We start from the raw sequence: 17,177 nt of genomic DNA on the forward strand, positions 1-17,177 counted from the left end.
AGGGCAGTTTTGCTTTCGACCACCCCATGCCAGAAACCGAAAACTGCTGCCGTTCACGTGCCGTGTCCCCTTGACAGCTCCTGCAAACTTCTATTGCACGCTGGCAGGCAGAATCCTAAAGCTCCCATTCTGTTTCCTCCATGCTCAGGAAGGAAGCTGCCGGCCGCGGCTCTCCCACTCGGGGGTGGGGTGATCCCAGTGAAAGAAAAGTCTTGCAGGCTACGAGACCGCCTTCTGCCACAGATTCCCTCCCACAGACCGGTACGCTCCCACAGAGCGGGCCTCCTAAGGGTGCCATCGGCCAGGCAGTGTCGGCTGGCGACCCCCAGGGGGAGGGCCTTCTCTGTGGGTGCCCCCACCCTCTGGAACGAACTACCCCCCGAGATCCGGACTATCCCGGATCTCCTAACCTTCCGCCGCGCCCTCAAGACATGGCTTTTTCAGCAAGCGGGACTGACCTAGGGTGAATTTTAAATAGGGAAAATTTTTAAAGATTTTAATAATGACACAGCTATATATATCTGGGTTTTTAATTGGCTTTTATAGGGGAAATTTTTTTTTTTGTGTGTGTTGTTTTTTAACATGCTGTGAGCCGCCCTGAGTCCCGTGGGGAGAAGGGCGGCATATAAGTTAGTGCAAATTTAAATTTAATTTAAATTTAAAATTTAAAATTTAAAATCTATGAGACCAGCGGGGCATGGAGGCGCTAGTGCAGAGGAAGGCAAGCAGCAGCCCCAGCGGCAAGAAGGGCTGCTGAAAAGAGTGGAGTCTGTGTGTTCACCTGCTACAAGCTCACCCATCAGCCTTTGCTTTTCACACCTCGGATCAGCTGTAGTGCACCGTGGAGAGCTTGGCTGACATGGGCAAGGCAGGCGCACACAGACTCTGGCTGTTTTCAGCGGCGCTTTAGTGCCTGGCCCAGCAAAGTGGAGCCAGGTGTGGTGAGGCGAGGCCCGGCAAAGCAGAGCTGGACAAGGAGAGGCCCAGTAAAACAGGGCATGGTTGGGCGTGACGGGCGAGGCTGGGAGGGGTGGGGTGAGGCCGGGTTGGGCGGGGTGAGGCAAATGAGCTGTAGCTGCTACTGCGCACCACCAGCCTCTGAGCGTCACCATTTCTTGTGCATGCGCTGGGAGATCGCCCAGCCGGGTTGAGGTGGGCAGGGCTGGGACAGCGGGGGCCAGTCCCTTGCCATTTCTGGAACAGCTCCAGGGGCCAAATTTGGGGCCTTGGCAGGCCGTATCCGGCCCGCGGGCCTTGTGTTTGACATGTCTGCTCTACAATGCAAACACCCCAGAGCTACGAAACTTCAATTATTTCATGATGGCCCTAAGGCAGTGTTCTGAAGACCCATTGGCAGACTGCAAGCCCCGTGATTGCATTAAAACAGTGAGGAAAGGGCGCTGCCCAGTAACCGAGTACACTGACGAGTTTTGAGATCTGGCTTGCTGACTCAATTGGCTAGAGAACATCCTCATGAGTTGTTTCAATGATGGCATCATGGCATCAACAACGACCTGTACAATGCCTGCATCGTGAGGGCCCCCCCAGCATGGCTCAATGAGTGGTGCATGCTTGCAGAGGAAGCCGAAATCGACCAAGCTCGCAATAAGTGCTGATCCAGCTTGGAAAAAGTCACCCCCAGAGAGGAAGAGAGAAGCGACCAAAACTCAAACTCAGCCCATACATTCCACTGCTTGTTTCAAATGCGGAAAGAAGGGCCACCAAGCAGCTGACTGCAAAACAAGAAGCCCGGCAAAGAAGGGAGAGCAGGAAAACTGGCAAACTGCAGCCTCGCATGAAGAAGACAGCGTTGAGGAGCACCGAGGTCGTGAAATTCAACCCCTCACCCAAACAGGCAGTAGGAACTCTGACCCCACTGGAGGAAGATCAAAGGTTCTCTGACAATGACTACAAAGATGACCCCTTGGTAAGTGGGCCGATTGCGCCAGTGATTATGCCTATAAAGTTGCACCTCTCTGAGGCTGGGAAGAGCGTTTCCCTAAAAGCCTTGTTAGACTTGGGATGTACCAGGTGCTTGGTTAGCCCAGGTTTAATGGAGAAGTTGGGGATCTGTCTGAGAAGGATAAAAACTCCCATCACTTTCTTCCAGCTAGATGGGTCAGTCACAGCAGGTATTCCAGCTACTTTTGTCACCATGCCCCTGGGGATGAAAATGGGAACCCACTCAAAGATTTTAAGTTTCATAGTAGCTCCAGGGATGGAGAGGCGTCTCATCCTGGGCTTAGCCTGGCTAAAGAAATGGAACCTACAGGGGCTCCTAAACCAGGAAACAATTGCAAAGCTTCTTGGGAATTGCCAATTTTTATCAGCAGTTCGTTCCTTCTTTTGCTCAAATAGCCCTCCCCATCATCAACTTGCTAAAAATGAAAGGGGAGGGGACAAACCAAAACTCAGCCAACCCTTGAAATGGACTATGTAATGCCAGGCAGCATTCAAAAAGCTTAAAAGACTCTTTTCTGCTGAAACACCCAGACTTGAGAAAACCTTTTGTCATCCAAGTGGATGCCAGCGATGTAGCTGTGTGGGCTGTGCTGTTGCAAAAGAATGAGGAAGGGAACCTGCAACCATGCATGTAGACATCGCGGAAACTGACCGAAACTGAGTAATGGTGGGCAGTGTGGGAAAAGGAGGCTTTTGCAGTTAGATGGGCTCTCCTCACATGGACGCACTTCTTAGAAGGTAGCGAAATCCCATTCCAGGTCTAGAGACTGATCACAAAAACCCGAAAGCTCTGAAAAACCCCCAGAAATTGTCTACAAAGCAAGCACAGTCAGCTCAATATTTCCACTGCTTCAACTTCACCATGCGCTACCTACCGGGTGGGAAAACCGTTTTGGCCAATGCACTGTCAAGAATTCCACAATACAACAGCTCTAAGGATGAAATAATAAAACCCCTTCTTCCTGTAAATCAGCTGGTGGCCCAGGTAACCACCAGAGTGCAGCAGAAAGGGAAAACACCCATGGACAATATTATTGCAGCTGATTTTTAAAAAGCCTAGGAAACAGACGAATGGTTCTGCAACCACAAAAACCTGTGCTCCATGCAGAATGGGCTGGAAAGCTGTACGTGCCTGCTAACCAAAGACTAAGGACTATGCAAACATGCCACAATTTGAAATTAGCACATTTTGGGTTGGGAAAACCCTACACCTTCTCAAAAGACAATTCTTGTGGCCCTCACTCAAGAAAGACATTGTGAAGTTATATTTCCAGCTGCCCCATCTGTGCTTCAGCAAAACAGGCAGGGAAAAATGCCTGGATTACTCCAAACAGTAGCTGAACCTTCAGCACCCTAGAGAGAGATTTCTATGGATTTTATTGTAGAGCTCCCAAAAGTCCATGAAACACTGTAATTTGAGTCGTAACCAACTTATTCTCCAAGTTAAGTCCATTTCATCCCTTGCCAGAAAATTCCCACAGCTAAAGCATTGACAAACATGTTTCTACATCACATTTACCACCTACAGGGAGTACCACAATGCATTATTTGGGACAGGGGGTCCAATTCATGTCAAAATTCTGGAGAGCTTTTCTGGACCTCTTAGGGACCAATCAAGGACTCAATTCTAGTCACCATCTGAAGACAAATGGTTGGACAGAACAATCAAAATCAGTTTTGGAGCAATATCTGCATTGTTTCATTAATTACCAACAAGATGACTGGATGGACCTTTTGCTATTTGCTGAAATAGCTACAACAATGCTCTCCACATCAGCACAGGCTTCACACCATTTTGAGTACAACTGGACAAGATTTGATTTTATTTTTTTATTAGTTTTTATTGATTTTTACTCCTTCATGGATTACTGCATTGTCGTGGCGAGGGGGCTTGTGTAACTCAATGAAGCTATGAGCTATGCCATGCAGGGCCACCCAACATGGACAGGTCATAGCAGAGAGTTCTGACAAAATGTGATCCACTGGAGAAGGAAATGGCAACCCATTCCAGTATCTTTGCCATGAAAAACCCATGGACAGTACCAAAAGGCAAAAAGATATGACGCTGGAAGATGAGCCCCTCAGGTCGGAAGGTGTCCAATATGCTACTGGGGAAGAGCAGAGGGCTAGTACTAGTAGCACCAGAAAGAGTGAAGCGACTGGGCCAAAGCCGAAAGGACGCTTAGCTGTGGATGCATCTGGTGGTGAAAGGAAAGTCCGATGCTGTAAAGATCTTTTCTCCATAGGCACCTGGAATGTAAGATCCATGAATCAAGGCAAGCTGGACATGGTTAAACAAGAGATGACAAGACTGAACATCGACATCTTAGGAACGGGTGAATTAATTCAGAGGACCATCAAGTATACTACTGTGGGCAAGAATCCCTCAGAAGAAATGGAGTAGCCTTTGTAGTCAATAAAAGAGTAGGAAAAGCAATATGGGGACACAATCTCCAAAATGACAGAATGATCTCAGTGCGAATCCAAGGCAAACCATTCAATACCACAGTAGTCCAAGTCTATGCTCCAACCACTGGTGCTGAAGAAGATAAAATTGACCGATTCTATGAAGCCCTACAGCACCTTATAGAATCAACACCAAAAAATGATGTCCTTATCATCATGGGGGATTGGAATGCTAAAGTAGGAAGCCAAAAGATAACTGGAATAACAGGCAAGTTTGGCCTTGGAGTACAAAATGAAGCAGGGCATAGGCTGATAGAATTTTGTCAAGAGAATACGATGGTCATAGCAAACACTCTTTTCCAACAACCCAAGAGATGGCTCTACACATGGACATCACCAGACGGTCAACACAGAAATCAGATTGACTATGTGCTCTGCAGCCAAAGATGGAGAAGCTCTATACAGTCAGTAAAAACAAGACCAGGAGCTGACTGTGGCTCAGATCATGAGCTTCTCATTGCAAAATTTAGGCTTAAATTGAAGAAAGTAGGGAAAAACACTAGGCCACTCAGGTATGAACTAAATCGTATCCCTGATGAATATACAGTAGAGGTGACAAATAGATTTAAGGAATTAGATCTGATAGACAGAGTTCCTGAAGAACTATGAACGGAGGTTTGCAACATTGTACAAGAGGTAGCAACTAAAACCATCTCAAAGAAAAAGTAATGCAAGAAAGCAAAATGGCTGTCTGAGGAAGCTTTGCAAATAGCTGAGAAAAGAAGGGAAGCGAAAGGCAGGGGAGAAAGAGAAAGATACACCCAATTGAATGCAGAATTCCAGAGAATAACTAGAAGAGATAAGAATACCCTCTTAAATTAACAATGCAAAGAAATAGAAAAAAACAATAGAATAGGGAGAACCAGAGATCTCTTCAAGAAAATTGAAGATATGAAGGGAACGTTTCATGCAAAGATGGGCATGATAAAGGACCAAAATGGCAGGGACCTAACAGAGGCAGAAGAAATTAAGAAGAGGTGGCAAAATTACATAGAAGAACTATACGAGCTTAACGTCCCTGATAACCACGATGGGGTGGTCACTGACCTCGAGCCAGACATCCTAGAATGTGAAGTGAAATGAGCCTTAGGAAAGCTGAGCAACAACAAAGCTAGTGGAGATGACAGTATTCCAGGTGAGCTATTCAAAATCTTAAAAGACGATGCAGTAAAAGTGCTACACTCAATTTGCCAGCAAATTTGGAAAGCTCAACAGTAGCCACAGGATTGGAAAAGGTCAGTTTACATTCCAATTCCAAAGAAAGGCAATGCCAAAGAATGTTCTAACTATCGCATCATTGCACTCATTTCACATGCAAGTAAAGTTATGCTTAAAATCCAACAAGCTAGATTCCAGCAGTATGTGGATCGAGAACTTCCAGAAGTACAGGCAGCATTTCAAAGAGGCAGAGGAACTAGAGATCAAATTGTCAACATACGCTGGATCATGGAGACAGCTAGGGAGTTCCAGAAAAACATCTACTTCTGCTTCATTGACTACACTAAAGCCTTTGATTGTGTGGATCACAACAAATTGTGGCAAGTTCTTAAAGAGATGGGAGTACCAGACCATCTTATTTGTCTCTTGAGAAACCTATATGCGGGTCAAGAAGCAACAGTGAGAACTGGACACGGAACCACTGATTGGTTCAAAATTGGGAAAGGAGTCCAGCAAGGCTGTATTCTGTCGCCCTGCCTATTTAACTTATATGCAGAGCACATCATGAGAAAGGCAGGGCTAGATGAATCAAAAGTTGGAATTAAGTTTGCCGGGAGAAATATCAACAACCTAAGATATGCAGATGATACCACTCTAATGGCAGAAAGTGAAGAGGAACTAAAAAGCCTCTTGATGCGGGTGAAGGAGAGTGCAAAAGTTGGCTTGAAAATCAACATTAAGAAAGCCAAGATCATGGCATCCAGCCCTTTCAATTCCTTGCAAATAGATGGGGAAGAAATGGAGGTAGTGACAGATTTTATCTTCCTGGGCTCCAAGATCACCACAGATGGGGACTGCAGCCAAGAAATTAAAAGACGCTTGCTCCTGGGGAGGAAAGCTATGGCAAATCTAGACAGCATACTAAAAAGCAGAGACATCACCCTGCTAACAAAAGTACGTATAGTCAAGGCCATGGTTTTCCCAGTTGCAATGTACGGCTGTGAAAGTTGGACCATAAGAAAGGCTGAGCGCCAAACAATTGAGGCCTTTGAACTATGGTGCTGGAGAAGACTCCTGCGAGTCCCCTGGACTGCAAGGCGATCAAACCGGTCAGTCCTAGAGGAGATCAACCCTGANCAACTAACAACAACATTGGTTTTTAATACAATTCAACAATGCTTATTCAACAAATGTGTTGTCTGAGTTTATTATTCACTAGTACATATTAAATTCCTAATCCCTAATTCGTTTCTCCAACCATTGGTAAAATAAGTCCCAAGTTTGAAAATATTCTGTTTCTTCTTTTTTTTTCAACCTCAAAGTAAGTCTGTCCATTTCTGCACAGTCTAGTATTTTTTAAATTATTTCCTCCTCTGGTGGTATTTCTTCATTTTTCCAGTATTGTGCAAATGTAATTCGTACCGCTGTTATCACGTGCAAAATCAAATATACACTTTGTTTATCAAGTTTTTCTGGCATTATACCTAATATAAAGAGTTCAGGTTTAAAATCTACATGTTTCCCCAACATCTCTTCTAGCCAAGTATGTATTTTTGTCCAATATCTCTTTGCTTTAACACATGTCCAGCACATATGATAAAAAGTACCTGGTTTATGATTACATTTCCAACATTCCTGGTGGAGAAGTGACTGCATGAGCCTTCCCTTCCCCTTTTCCTGCCCATTCTCAGTTGCCTCAGTATGGGAAGAAGCCTGAATTCCTACACCATTCAAAGCTCCTATCTGAAAGCTTACCCTTGAGTCTTGTACCAAGCTATTTATGCACCTAATTTTGACTGTTCAGACGACTGGACAGACCTCTTGCCATTTGCTGAAACATCACATGTTTCATGCCATTTCAAGTGGCAACTGAGCAAGATTTTAACCCAATGCCTGAATTACCAGCCCAAGAGCCCATGATCCCCTCTCTAAAAGAGTGGATTAATCAACTGAAAAACATGTGGCCCATTGTGTGAAACGCCTTGGCAGACGCCCGGGCGGCTTACAAAGGTCAAGCTGACAAAAGGAGAGTGGAACCTAAACCATTCCACATTGGGGACTGTATATACCTATCCACCCAGTTCCTACAGTCCTTGCAACTTTCAAAGAAGTTAGGACCAAAGTATATAGGGCCTTTCCTTATAAAGAGAACTATTAACCCAGTCACAGTAGAATTAGAATTACCAAAATCATTAAGAAAAGTCCACCCGGTAATCCACTGCAGCCTCCTTAAACCCGAAGTGATTTTGTCCTTAAGGCCAGCACCCCCTCCAGTCCCCCAGCCTATTATGGTGGAGAGAACAGCATTTCGAAATTAAGGCAATCCTAGACTCACGCAAACACTGGGGAGTCACCCAGTATCTAGTAACTTGGAAAAATCTCCCTGAGCTCAGGCTCAGCCTGAGCAAGTGTAAAAAAAAAACCATGTGCAACCCCTAGATTAGTCAAACACTTTCATGACCGGTACCCTGATAAACCTAAATAGATTCTTAACCACTGTTTCTTTTCTCCTCTTTTTTATTTTTTATCTTCTCCAGGTAGAGCTGCCTTTCTTTTAGGGGGGAAGAATGTCAGCTCCCTTTGGAATGCTGCCATAATGAAGGGGAGGGGGAGCATGCTGGGGTGTGGATTGAGGATCAGGCCAACGCACCCATTAAGCAGTATATAGCAGATACAGAGCATCAAGTAGGCAGAACCTCAACTTTTATTGCCAATGAATCCAACAGGTAGTCTGCCTCTCCTTGATATAATTAACCTACCTCAAAATATCTAGCAACTGGAGGACCTTTACATCAACACTCAGCTCTTCTTGAAGGCCGAAATAAGAAAATTCATTACCCAGAAAGTTAATGCTCCTGTGATTTTGGGCATACAGAAACAATAGAGCATGTTGTTCTCCAGTGCCTGTATTGCAGAGACATTCACGCATAGGACAATTTTATATTTCTCTGCATGTGACAACATAGGTTGCCAATCCTGGGCAGGACTTTATCATTTTTAAAAGATCTAATTAAGAAAAGCTTTTGGTAACAAATAACAGAGTAATTCAGTCTTTATATCTTACTAATAGTTTAAAAATAATGGAATATGTAGTACTGCTTAAAATCCATCAGATTGTTGTCTCAAATGAGCCTTAATGCATATTTAAATTGTTAATTAAGAGTGTTTTATATTGCAATAGATTTAGCCATATATTTTTGTTTTCTTGTATTTGTTTAATGTCCCCCCATGTTTCTTAGACTGTTGGTGTATGTCAGCTTTTTAAAATGTATTATTCTTTTTTAATTATGTGTAATTTTTGTTTTAATATTTTCAGCTTTTAAAAAAAATATTGTTTGTATTCCACCCTCCTTATGACCGTAATAAAGATTTGATTAGTATCTGCAATTTTCTTCTAAGATTTTATTATTTTTAGTAGCTCCTATTAAGGGAAGCTTTTGATAACAAACAACAGAGTGATTCGGCCATTATAGCCTAATCATAGTTTTAAAATAATGAAATGAGGCACAGATGCACATTCCCTTCTCTCTCGTATGCTATGCAGCGGGCTTTCTTGTTCACTCAAATTTGCATTGTTTTCTAACTAATAATCATCGATGTTACGTTATTTTATGAACCAATGTTCAGTTGTATTCTTATTTGTTTTTATGTCACTTTTCAATTGTTTAATCTCCTGATAGATTCTCAGAAAACAAGAGAAAGGTCTCATACAGCATTTTAATGCTATGATATGAACTGGAACTGCCTACTAAATTGCTGAGAAAACTCCAATCCCCTCTTGAAACCTTCCTGATCCAAAAGGTGATTGGACAACATCATCCTAAAAGGTTCTTCCCATTTGTAGAGTTCCAGGAAACCCAGAGTCCTCAGTTTCACAATGGCAAAGGGCCAATAGCAATGTGTTCCATGTTCAGTTCATGTCTATCTGCTTCCAAGTAAAAACCACGCTGAGTATGCCCAGCTTCATGTATCACAGCAACAACCTGTTACAAGCTTATGGCTGCCATTAAGGGCATGAGCTCATGACCCAATCTAGACTCTTCTCCCAGTATATAAGGACCCCATTGCCAGCCTCAAGATTATGCCTAATGCTATTATATTAAGAAGTGATACATGTCATTATCTTAATATGGATAATTTTAAAAAAATTAAACCCCCATAAAAATAGGTTAGGTGTCACTTACCTCATAGCGATGCCTATGTCGTTCTTCCACAAAAGCTTCATTGCCGTAAAGTTTCCCTAAAAAAAATCACAAACTTTTTAAAAATATTCTGCTACTAACATCATTTGTTTGCATCCTAACAATTTCTAATCAACTCTACAAGAGCTTGAGTACATAAACATTGTTCAGCAATCCAATCTGGAAGATTCATATCCTTGAATTTGAGTTCTTTGGGTCCATTCCCCGCTCACCCTCCAGAGAGAAGGCACAGAACAACTTTGTCAAAGATAAGAAGATACCTCAATTACAAGTCATGAAATGAAGGGAGAAACATATACAGTATGTGAAAAAGGGATTCCTCAAGAGAGTCATGCTGAGGAAGATAGAACATCAATTCTAGCTCCACTATGTGGATAAAGAGAGAGACTTTTCAGGAAGTATTTTGAGGTAATAAAATACACATTCTTTATAAAGCAGTGAAGGACATACTGTACAGAATATATTCTATTACAGAATATACAGTGTAATAGTGCATTGTACTAGTTAGTTCTTCCTGACCTAGTGCTAGTCCAGAAGGCAAATCAGATACTTTTATGGCAATATTGATCCCTATTCTGTATCTCTGCTAAAATCACCATGTGAAAGTGGGTGGCCATATAAATTTGTTTAATAAATAAAATAAATCTTCTATATAATTAGTATTCCCGTAATTCAGCTGCTCATATATAGGGAGCTGCAAATGTGATATGAATAGAAAGTCTGATGGAGAAAAAAAAAGAATGTTCTATAAATACTATTAGTCAGAGCAGAAAGTAGGAGTCAAGCTCAATAACCATTTCTTTCCACTTGTTTCACCCTCTTTCTAGTACATGATAGACCCATCTATTAACTATTGCAAAATAGCTCATATCAATTGTATTTTTTTGCACTTGGTATTTATTTCCCCAGCATAGTAGCTATTATAGCAGTCATACAAGTTATGCAGAACAGTCCTTCCTCTCTAATTTTTCTCAAGTTGACAAGCATTTGTTCAAGCTCTGCTCTGGAAAAGCAATTTATTTTTTTGTTTATTTATAGAGCTGCCCAACTCTGCAGTGAGCATGGGTAGCATACAAAAATTAAAAACACCCCACAACATATAAACCATGATTCCCTGGTTCAAACAACAACCCCCCAAATAAAGTCTCATTACAAGCAAAGCTCACCTAACTTCCTAGCCTTGTGTAAATTATATTGGTGCCCCAAGTTGAAGGCATGTAAGCTATTGATGCCATGATATAAACGGACCATTGTGAGGAAATGCCCTTGGCAAGCTTCATGCCATGGCAACCATAAGCAGTCTGGGCACCACCTAACAACCCCATTACAAGGTACAAGAATTAGGAAAGGTTTCTAAATCAGTCTTTTGAAAAGCTACAATCAGCCAATGAAACTAATCCTAAATTAGGTGAACCGATGAATCATCAGATAAAGATTGTTTATTTTATTTAGCATGCTGTGCAAATGTAATCCTTATAGATTCTAAATCACATATATGGCTTAATGACCCAGTTAATTATGGTTTCTTCAATAATCATTAAGAAGAATGTTAATAGGTTTGGCATTTGCCAAGTTCATAACTTGAATGATTCATGTTATATTTATTGAACTATAATGTTGGTAGATTTCTTTATGAAATCAGATTTCATGTTAATGTAGCTTTGTTCAAGAACAGGAAATATTTGAACAAATATGTAATATAGCAACAATCATAAAGTACAAACTATGCTTGATTCCTAAAGGACCTAGAAAGTTTAGAGGAAAAATATAAAGGAGGTCAGTTGAAAAATAAATCAGACTGTAATGTATTTTGGATCACTGGTCTATGTTGGTAAATCTAATTTTTATAACCCAGACATTTTTTTCTGACTCCTGCTTGGTTCAAACTGTGCAAAGTCCTCATTTTAAGGAGACAATAAAAACAGACAGTTCTAAAGAGGTTACAGACTAGCAAATACATTTTATTCAATTCAAGTTCATATTAAATGTAAATATGGAATAATTGGACATATGGAATATGTTCTTCACAATGATTTTATTCATTTTCATGTTTATACAGCTATTTGTATCCTATCTAACCTAACGCTTCTGAACATCCTGGACCTCTTATTCCAAAATGTTGGAATACATGTTAGAATGTATTTTGTATTGCAACAACTACAGAATTATTCAGCCAGTAAGATGGCAGTGTTTAGTTTGCATCTATTGTTATACTCTATTGTTCCTTTTGTTTTGAGGAGTTTCATGTGACAGTTGAGAAATTGTTATGCAGCAAGGCCCATGGTGACTATACAATGTACACTTCATTTGATCTGTATAGCTATGTAACCATCCTCTGCTACCAATCCGTATGGCTATATATTAATCCTCTGCTACAATTTCTATAGAATAAAACAGAATTTTCTTAACAGGTTATGGGTCCAGTGTGAGGGTGTATAAACCCAGAGATAAACCAGAGATAAACTCAGAGATGAACCCAGTATAAATCCAGTATAAGTCCAGATTAGAGAAGAAATATATTCAACACAGAACAGGGTAATTCAAGCTGATGAAGAACATCAAACATGAGGTGCAGGTTTTGTTTCCTTTAGTTCAAGCGCTCCAAGAAAAGGAGTCCTGGCTAGAAAATGCCAAAGAACATCGAACAATAGAATTAAGAAACCCTTATACATTTTCACTAATCGGAAGGCGGGATAAGGCGCCTCATCTAATACACATTCTATTTGCTCCAGGCCATCTCTATTCCTAACGTCTAACTGAGGTATGCAGGATGTCTAACTCTTTGTTACTGTTATCAGTCCTCTAACCATCTAGAATTGATACAAGTGTTACATGTGCATATTCTCTGTGAAGAAACATTCTTTGTTCTTGCCAGACAGACTCCACAATTACAGGCATCCCAGTTTTCTTTCAAGTGCATGCAATAGCCTTACTTCATTTTAGCAGACAGCTCATCAGGTATGTGGAAATGTATAAATGAACTTAGGCCAGAACATCCTTCAGATGAGTGGTTTACCAGAAAGTTATGAAATGCTTGTCACTGCACTTGATGGACGTCTAGATAATGAGCTAACACTGGAATATGTTAAGGGCAAGCTTATGGATGAGTATAAGTGTAAAACAGAAAGCATTAATAGTGATGGTGCTTCTGTCACAGAGTCTTTTTCAAAGATGAAAAATAGGAATAAAAACAGTTACATTAAGCAAGAAACACATGAATGCTTTGTGTGCAAGAAAAGGAGTCATTTAAAAGCAGATTGCAGAATCTGGAAAGCTAGAATGCAAAAACTACAAAAGGCTAAAAATGTGAAGGAAGAAACTGATTTTGCCTCAGATAATTAATATATTTTTCAATCCAAAAGTTGCATCTCATCTTTGAAAGCATTCAAAGTTGATTCAGGAGTTATGAGTCACATGACAAATGACAGAATTTTTTTTACTCACCTTGACCAGAGTAAAGCAGAAAAAAAATCACCACAACTAGTGGATAAATAATAGAACTAGAAGGAATTTGAGAGTGTTTTGTTTACTGTCCTATTTCTCACAGTGTCGCCAGAAAAATATTTGTGAAAAATGTATTGTATATCCCTGCTCTTGAAACTAATCTTTTGTCAGTGAAGAAGCTCACAAAACAAGGCAATGTAGTGATCTTTAAAGGGGACAGTTGTATCATCACAATAGGGGATATCCTACTTGCAAAGGCTAAAATTACAAATAAACTGTATCAGCTGAACTGCAATCAGACAACTTGAACATAGAAGTCCTGATATAATAAAGAAATTAACTGACTAAAATACAGAAAAAGAATTGGTTGACAGAATAAGTATTCAAATCACGAACAAAATAAGATATCTAGGGATACAACTAACTGCTAGATGCGTTACACTCAAAAGAGATAACTATGATAAGTTAATTGAACAGATTACGAAGGATTTAGATATTTGGACCAACCTGCAGCTCTCCCTTATGGGCAGAATTGCGGTAATTAAAATGAATGTGTTATCGAGAATTTTATTTTTGTTCCAATGTATACCCATAAAATTGGACAAGAAATTTTTTCAAAACCTTAACAAAATTATACTCAAATTCATCTGGCGAGGAAAAAGAGCAAGGATTAAATTAAAATTACTGCAGGATTCAAAGGAAAGGGGGGGGATTTGGCCTCCCTGACCTGGAAAAATATTATCAGGCCATAGTATTATTATGGGTAAGGGATTGGATATTACTAAAGAACAGGAGATTATTATGTCTGGAAGGTCATACTTACAAATAGGATGGCACGCTATGTTATGGGATCATAAATATAAGACACACAAATATTTCCGAAGGCATTATATCAGACAAGCTCTAATTGTTGTATGGGTTAAAATCTGGCAACCAAATTATACTCAAGTCCCTAGTTGGATCTCATCGTTAGAAATGCATGTACATCCAAAGTTTATCCAACTAGGAAAGATTATAACATATAAAAATGTTCCAGACAAGAGAGGGGAATTGAAACCCAGGAAAATTCTTCAAGACGAAGGGATAGAATTAGAATGGTGGGCATACCTTCAATTACAGGCGAGATATTGGAAAGATAAAAAAGAGTTAGGCATAAAATTAGAACCGATAGGGCTGGATAAAATATTATTAGGTACGGAGGATAAAATGATTAAAAAACTATATCATTATTTGTTAGACCAGGCAATGTATGAGGAACAGGTAAAAGAGACCATGTTAAAGTGGAGTAGGGATTTTGATCTCAACTTTGATCTGCACATCTGGCAAGAACTATAGGCAAGAAACAGGAAGCTCACTCTGGCCACCTCCTACAAAGAAAATCTCTACAAAATGTTCTATAAATGGCATCTCCCACTCATAAGATTAGCTAGAATGGGTTCAAATGCTTCTTCCAAATGTTGGAAATGTAAATTGGCAACTGGGACATACTATCATATGTGGTGGGAGTGCCCACAAGCCCGTGATTTTTGGAATAAGGTTAAAAAATGGCTGGAAGAAATTTTAATGCTAGTGGTAGAGTTAAAACCAGAACTCTTTTTACTAGGCATAACCACGCAGAAATATGACAAAGGGGTATTCTATTTGATGTTACACATTCTCACGGCTGCTAGATTGGTATACGCTCAAAACTGGAGGAATAAAGGAATTCCAACAGAAAAAGAGATTTTATATAAAATTTTATCATGTGCTGAAATGGATAGGCTCACAATGGAAATGAAGGATAAGACAGAATCAGACTACTTTGAAATCTGGGACAAATTTTATTACTGGTATGAATTAAGGAGAACTGCTTGGGCTTCAAGCTAGTGTTAAGACAGAAATACATATAACTGTATATATAATTGTATTGTATAGAAGAATAAGTTTATTTAGAGATTAAGAATGATGTATTAATTATATGTATTAAGAGGAACAAATTGTTAGGAATATTTATTCTGGAATGTCACATTATGTCCATTTTTGTTTTAACTGTATTATAAATAAAAAACTTTTTAAAAAAAGAAATTAACTGGGAAAATCTATCCAAGTGGAATAAAAGAAGAAACCAGGCCACATGAGGTTTCAATCAGGAGATAACCAGAAACAATAAAGGTATCCCAGCCAAACATCTGTCCTACGTTGCTTGCAAAGCATTAAAACCCAGAGACGGGAAAGAGAAACTAAAAGAGACTGCAGCCGCCGGCCTGGTCCCCCAGACCAGTTGGAGCCAGAATCAGAGCCACAGCAGCTACAGTGTCAACTGTTTGGAGAGCCAAGGCTGAAGCTGCAGCAGCAGCTCTATGGACAGCCAGGACAGCAAGAAGAGGAAGAAAAAGAACAAGAAGAATCATAAGAAACAGGAAGCAGAACTAAGATCAGAAATGAGACTATTATAAGGAGTAGTTGTTGAGTGGGGTGTTGGAATACATGTTAGAATGTATTTTGCATTGCAACAACTACAGAATTATTCAGCCAGTTGATGGCAGTGTTTACATTTATGGTTATAATCTATGGTTTGAGGAGAGTTTCCTGTGACAGTTAAAAAGACAGTTAAAAACCTTTAAGCACCAAGGCCCATGATGATTATACACTGTACACTTCATTTGATCTCTATGGCTATGTATCCATCCTCTGCTACCAATCTGTATGGCTATATAATAATCTTCTGCTACAATTTCTTTAGAATAAAACAGAATTTCTATAGAATAAAACTGCATTTTCTATCACAAAATGAGGAGCTATGACTCCCATTCCCTAAAAAGCAAGGGGAATTTATGGAGTGCAAGGTAGTGAAGGCGACTGGGAGTGGACATGTGGTTCTAGGATTGCTTGCCACTCTATAAGGCAGGGTACCAGGTGGCCCAATGGGCAAAGATGGGTGAGGAAATAGATAGATGGGGGAAGTTGGAGGGAGTCACTCATCTTCCTGAGGCTCAGGGCTGGGAGGGATCAAGTCTGAAATGTCTTGGGGTAGAATGGATCTTTAGCTAATGATCAATACAATTTGGTTAACAATGTGGATTACTGGAATTGCTGTCACTAGGAACACATGTGACATCTCACTTTACAACAAAATTGCTTAGTGACCAAAATTCCAGGCCCAATTGTGGTCTTAAGTTGAGGACTATCTGTATAATTACATACTTAGCACTCTGATGATACCTCACCACCAACTGACAAAGGTCCTTCTCAATGTAAATTTTAAAAAGAATGGGGAAGGGTCAAAGCTGGGGCAGCCAAAATAGGAAAGCTCAAAGTATTTACCACCTACTTAGGAAGAAGCAGAACAATTTCAAACTGATGCCTCTCTACCAACTTCCCAACAGCCGTTCCTGAAAGGAAGAGTTGAAAATGAGTGACTGTTGTCCAAAACAACTCCCCACATGGTTATAGACTCCAAGCAGAGATGTTTAAACTCTGTTGCAGGAAATCAATTTTGGCTTTGCTTAATCATGAACCCAATTCTTCTCATGCTATTGATCCCTTCCTTTCAGCATCCTGCTTTTTGATAGGAGGGATGTTTGTCCTTGATCAATTATATGTCAGAAAAGAAGCACCTTGTTCCTGCTGCCTCTTGCAAGTTAAATAAATAAAATCAAGAAGTGAGAGAAATGCTTCATTTTGTTTTGCTCCTTGAATGATGATAATGATCAAGATTCTGCTTCTAACACAGACTCACATCTAATCTTTTGAAGAAGGTACCAGAAATAGGTAGTAATTACATCCTTCAGAATCCTAATATGAAGGACAACTTCATCCTGCGATATCTCCTAAGGTTTTCTAATGATTTCTGAAAGCAGAAGCTTAACAAGAGTTATAATTAGGATTTAAGACAAAGACAAGATATTAAATCTAATTAATGTTACTCTTAAAATAGTATATATATTTGAACAAGATACTGTTATA

The 17,177-nt window shown here is 40.2% G+C and overlaps 1 protein-coding gene across 2 annotated transcripts in view; it reads right to left on the reverse strand.

Moving 5' to 3' along the window:
- The window catches only part of CTPS2 (CTP synthase 2), a gene marked incomplete in the record, with an annotated part of 203,786 nt that overhangs the window by 35,608 nt on the left and 151,001 nt on the right, over positions 1–17,177 (reverse strand). For both annotated transcript variants that reach the window (XM_015818319.1, XM_015818320.1), the window contains 1 exon segment: positions 9,771–9,826. In XM_015818319.1, coding sequence (XP_015673805.1) covers positions 9,771–9,826 — 56 coding nt within the window.

This window comes from Protobothrops mucrosquamatus, unplaced genomic scaffold, assembly GCF_001527695.2.
Source record: "Protobothrops mucrosquamatus isolate PMUCROS unplaced genomic scaffold, P.Mucros_1.0 scaffold718, whole genome shotgun sequence".
In the NCBI taxonomy this organism is placed as follows: domain Eukaryota; kingdom Metazoa; phylum Chordata; class Lepidosauria; order Squamata; family Viperidae; genus Protobothrops; species Protobothrops mucrosquamatus.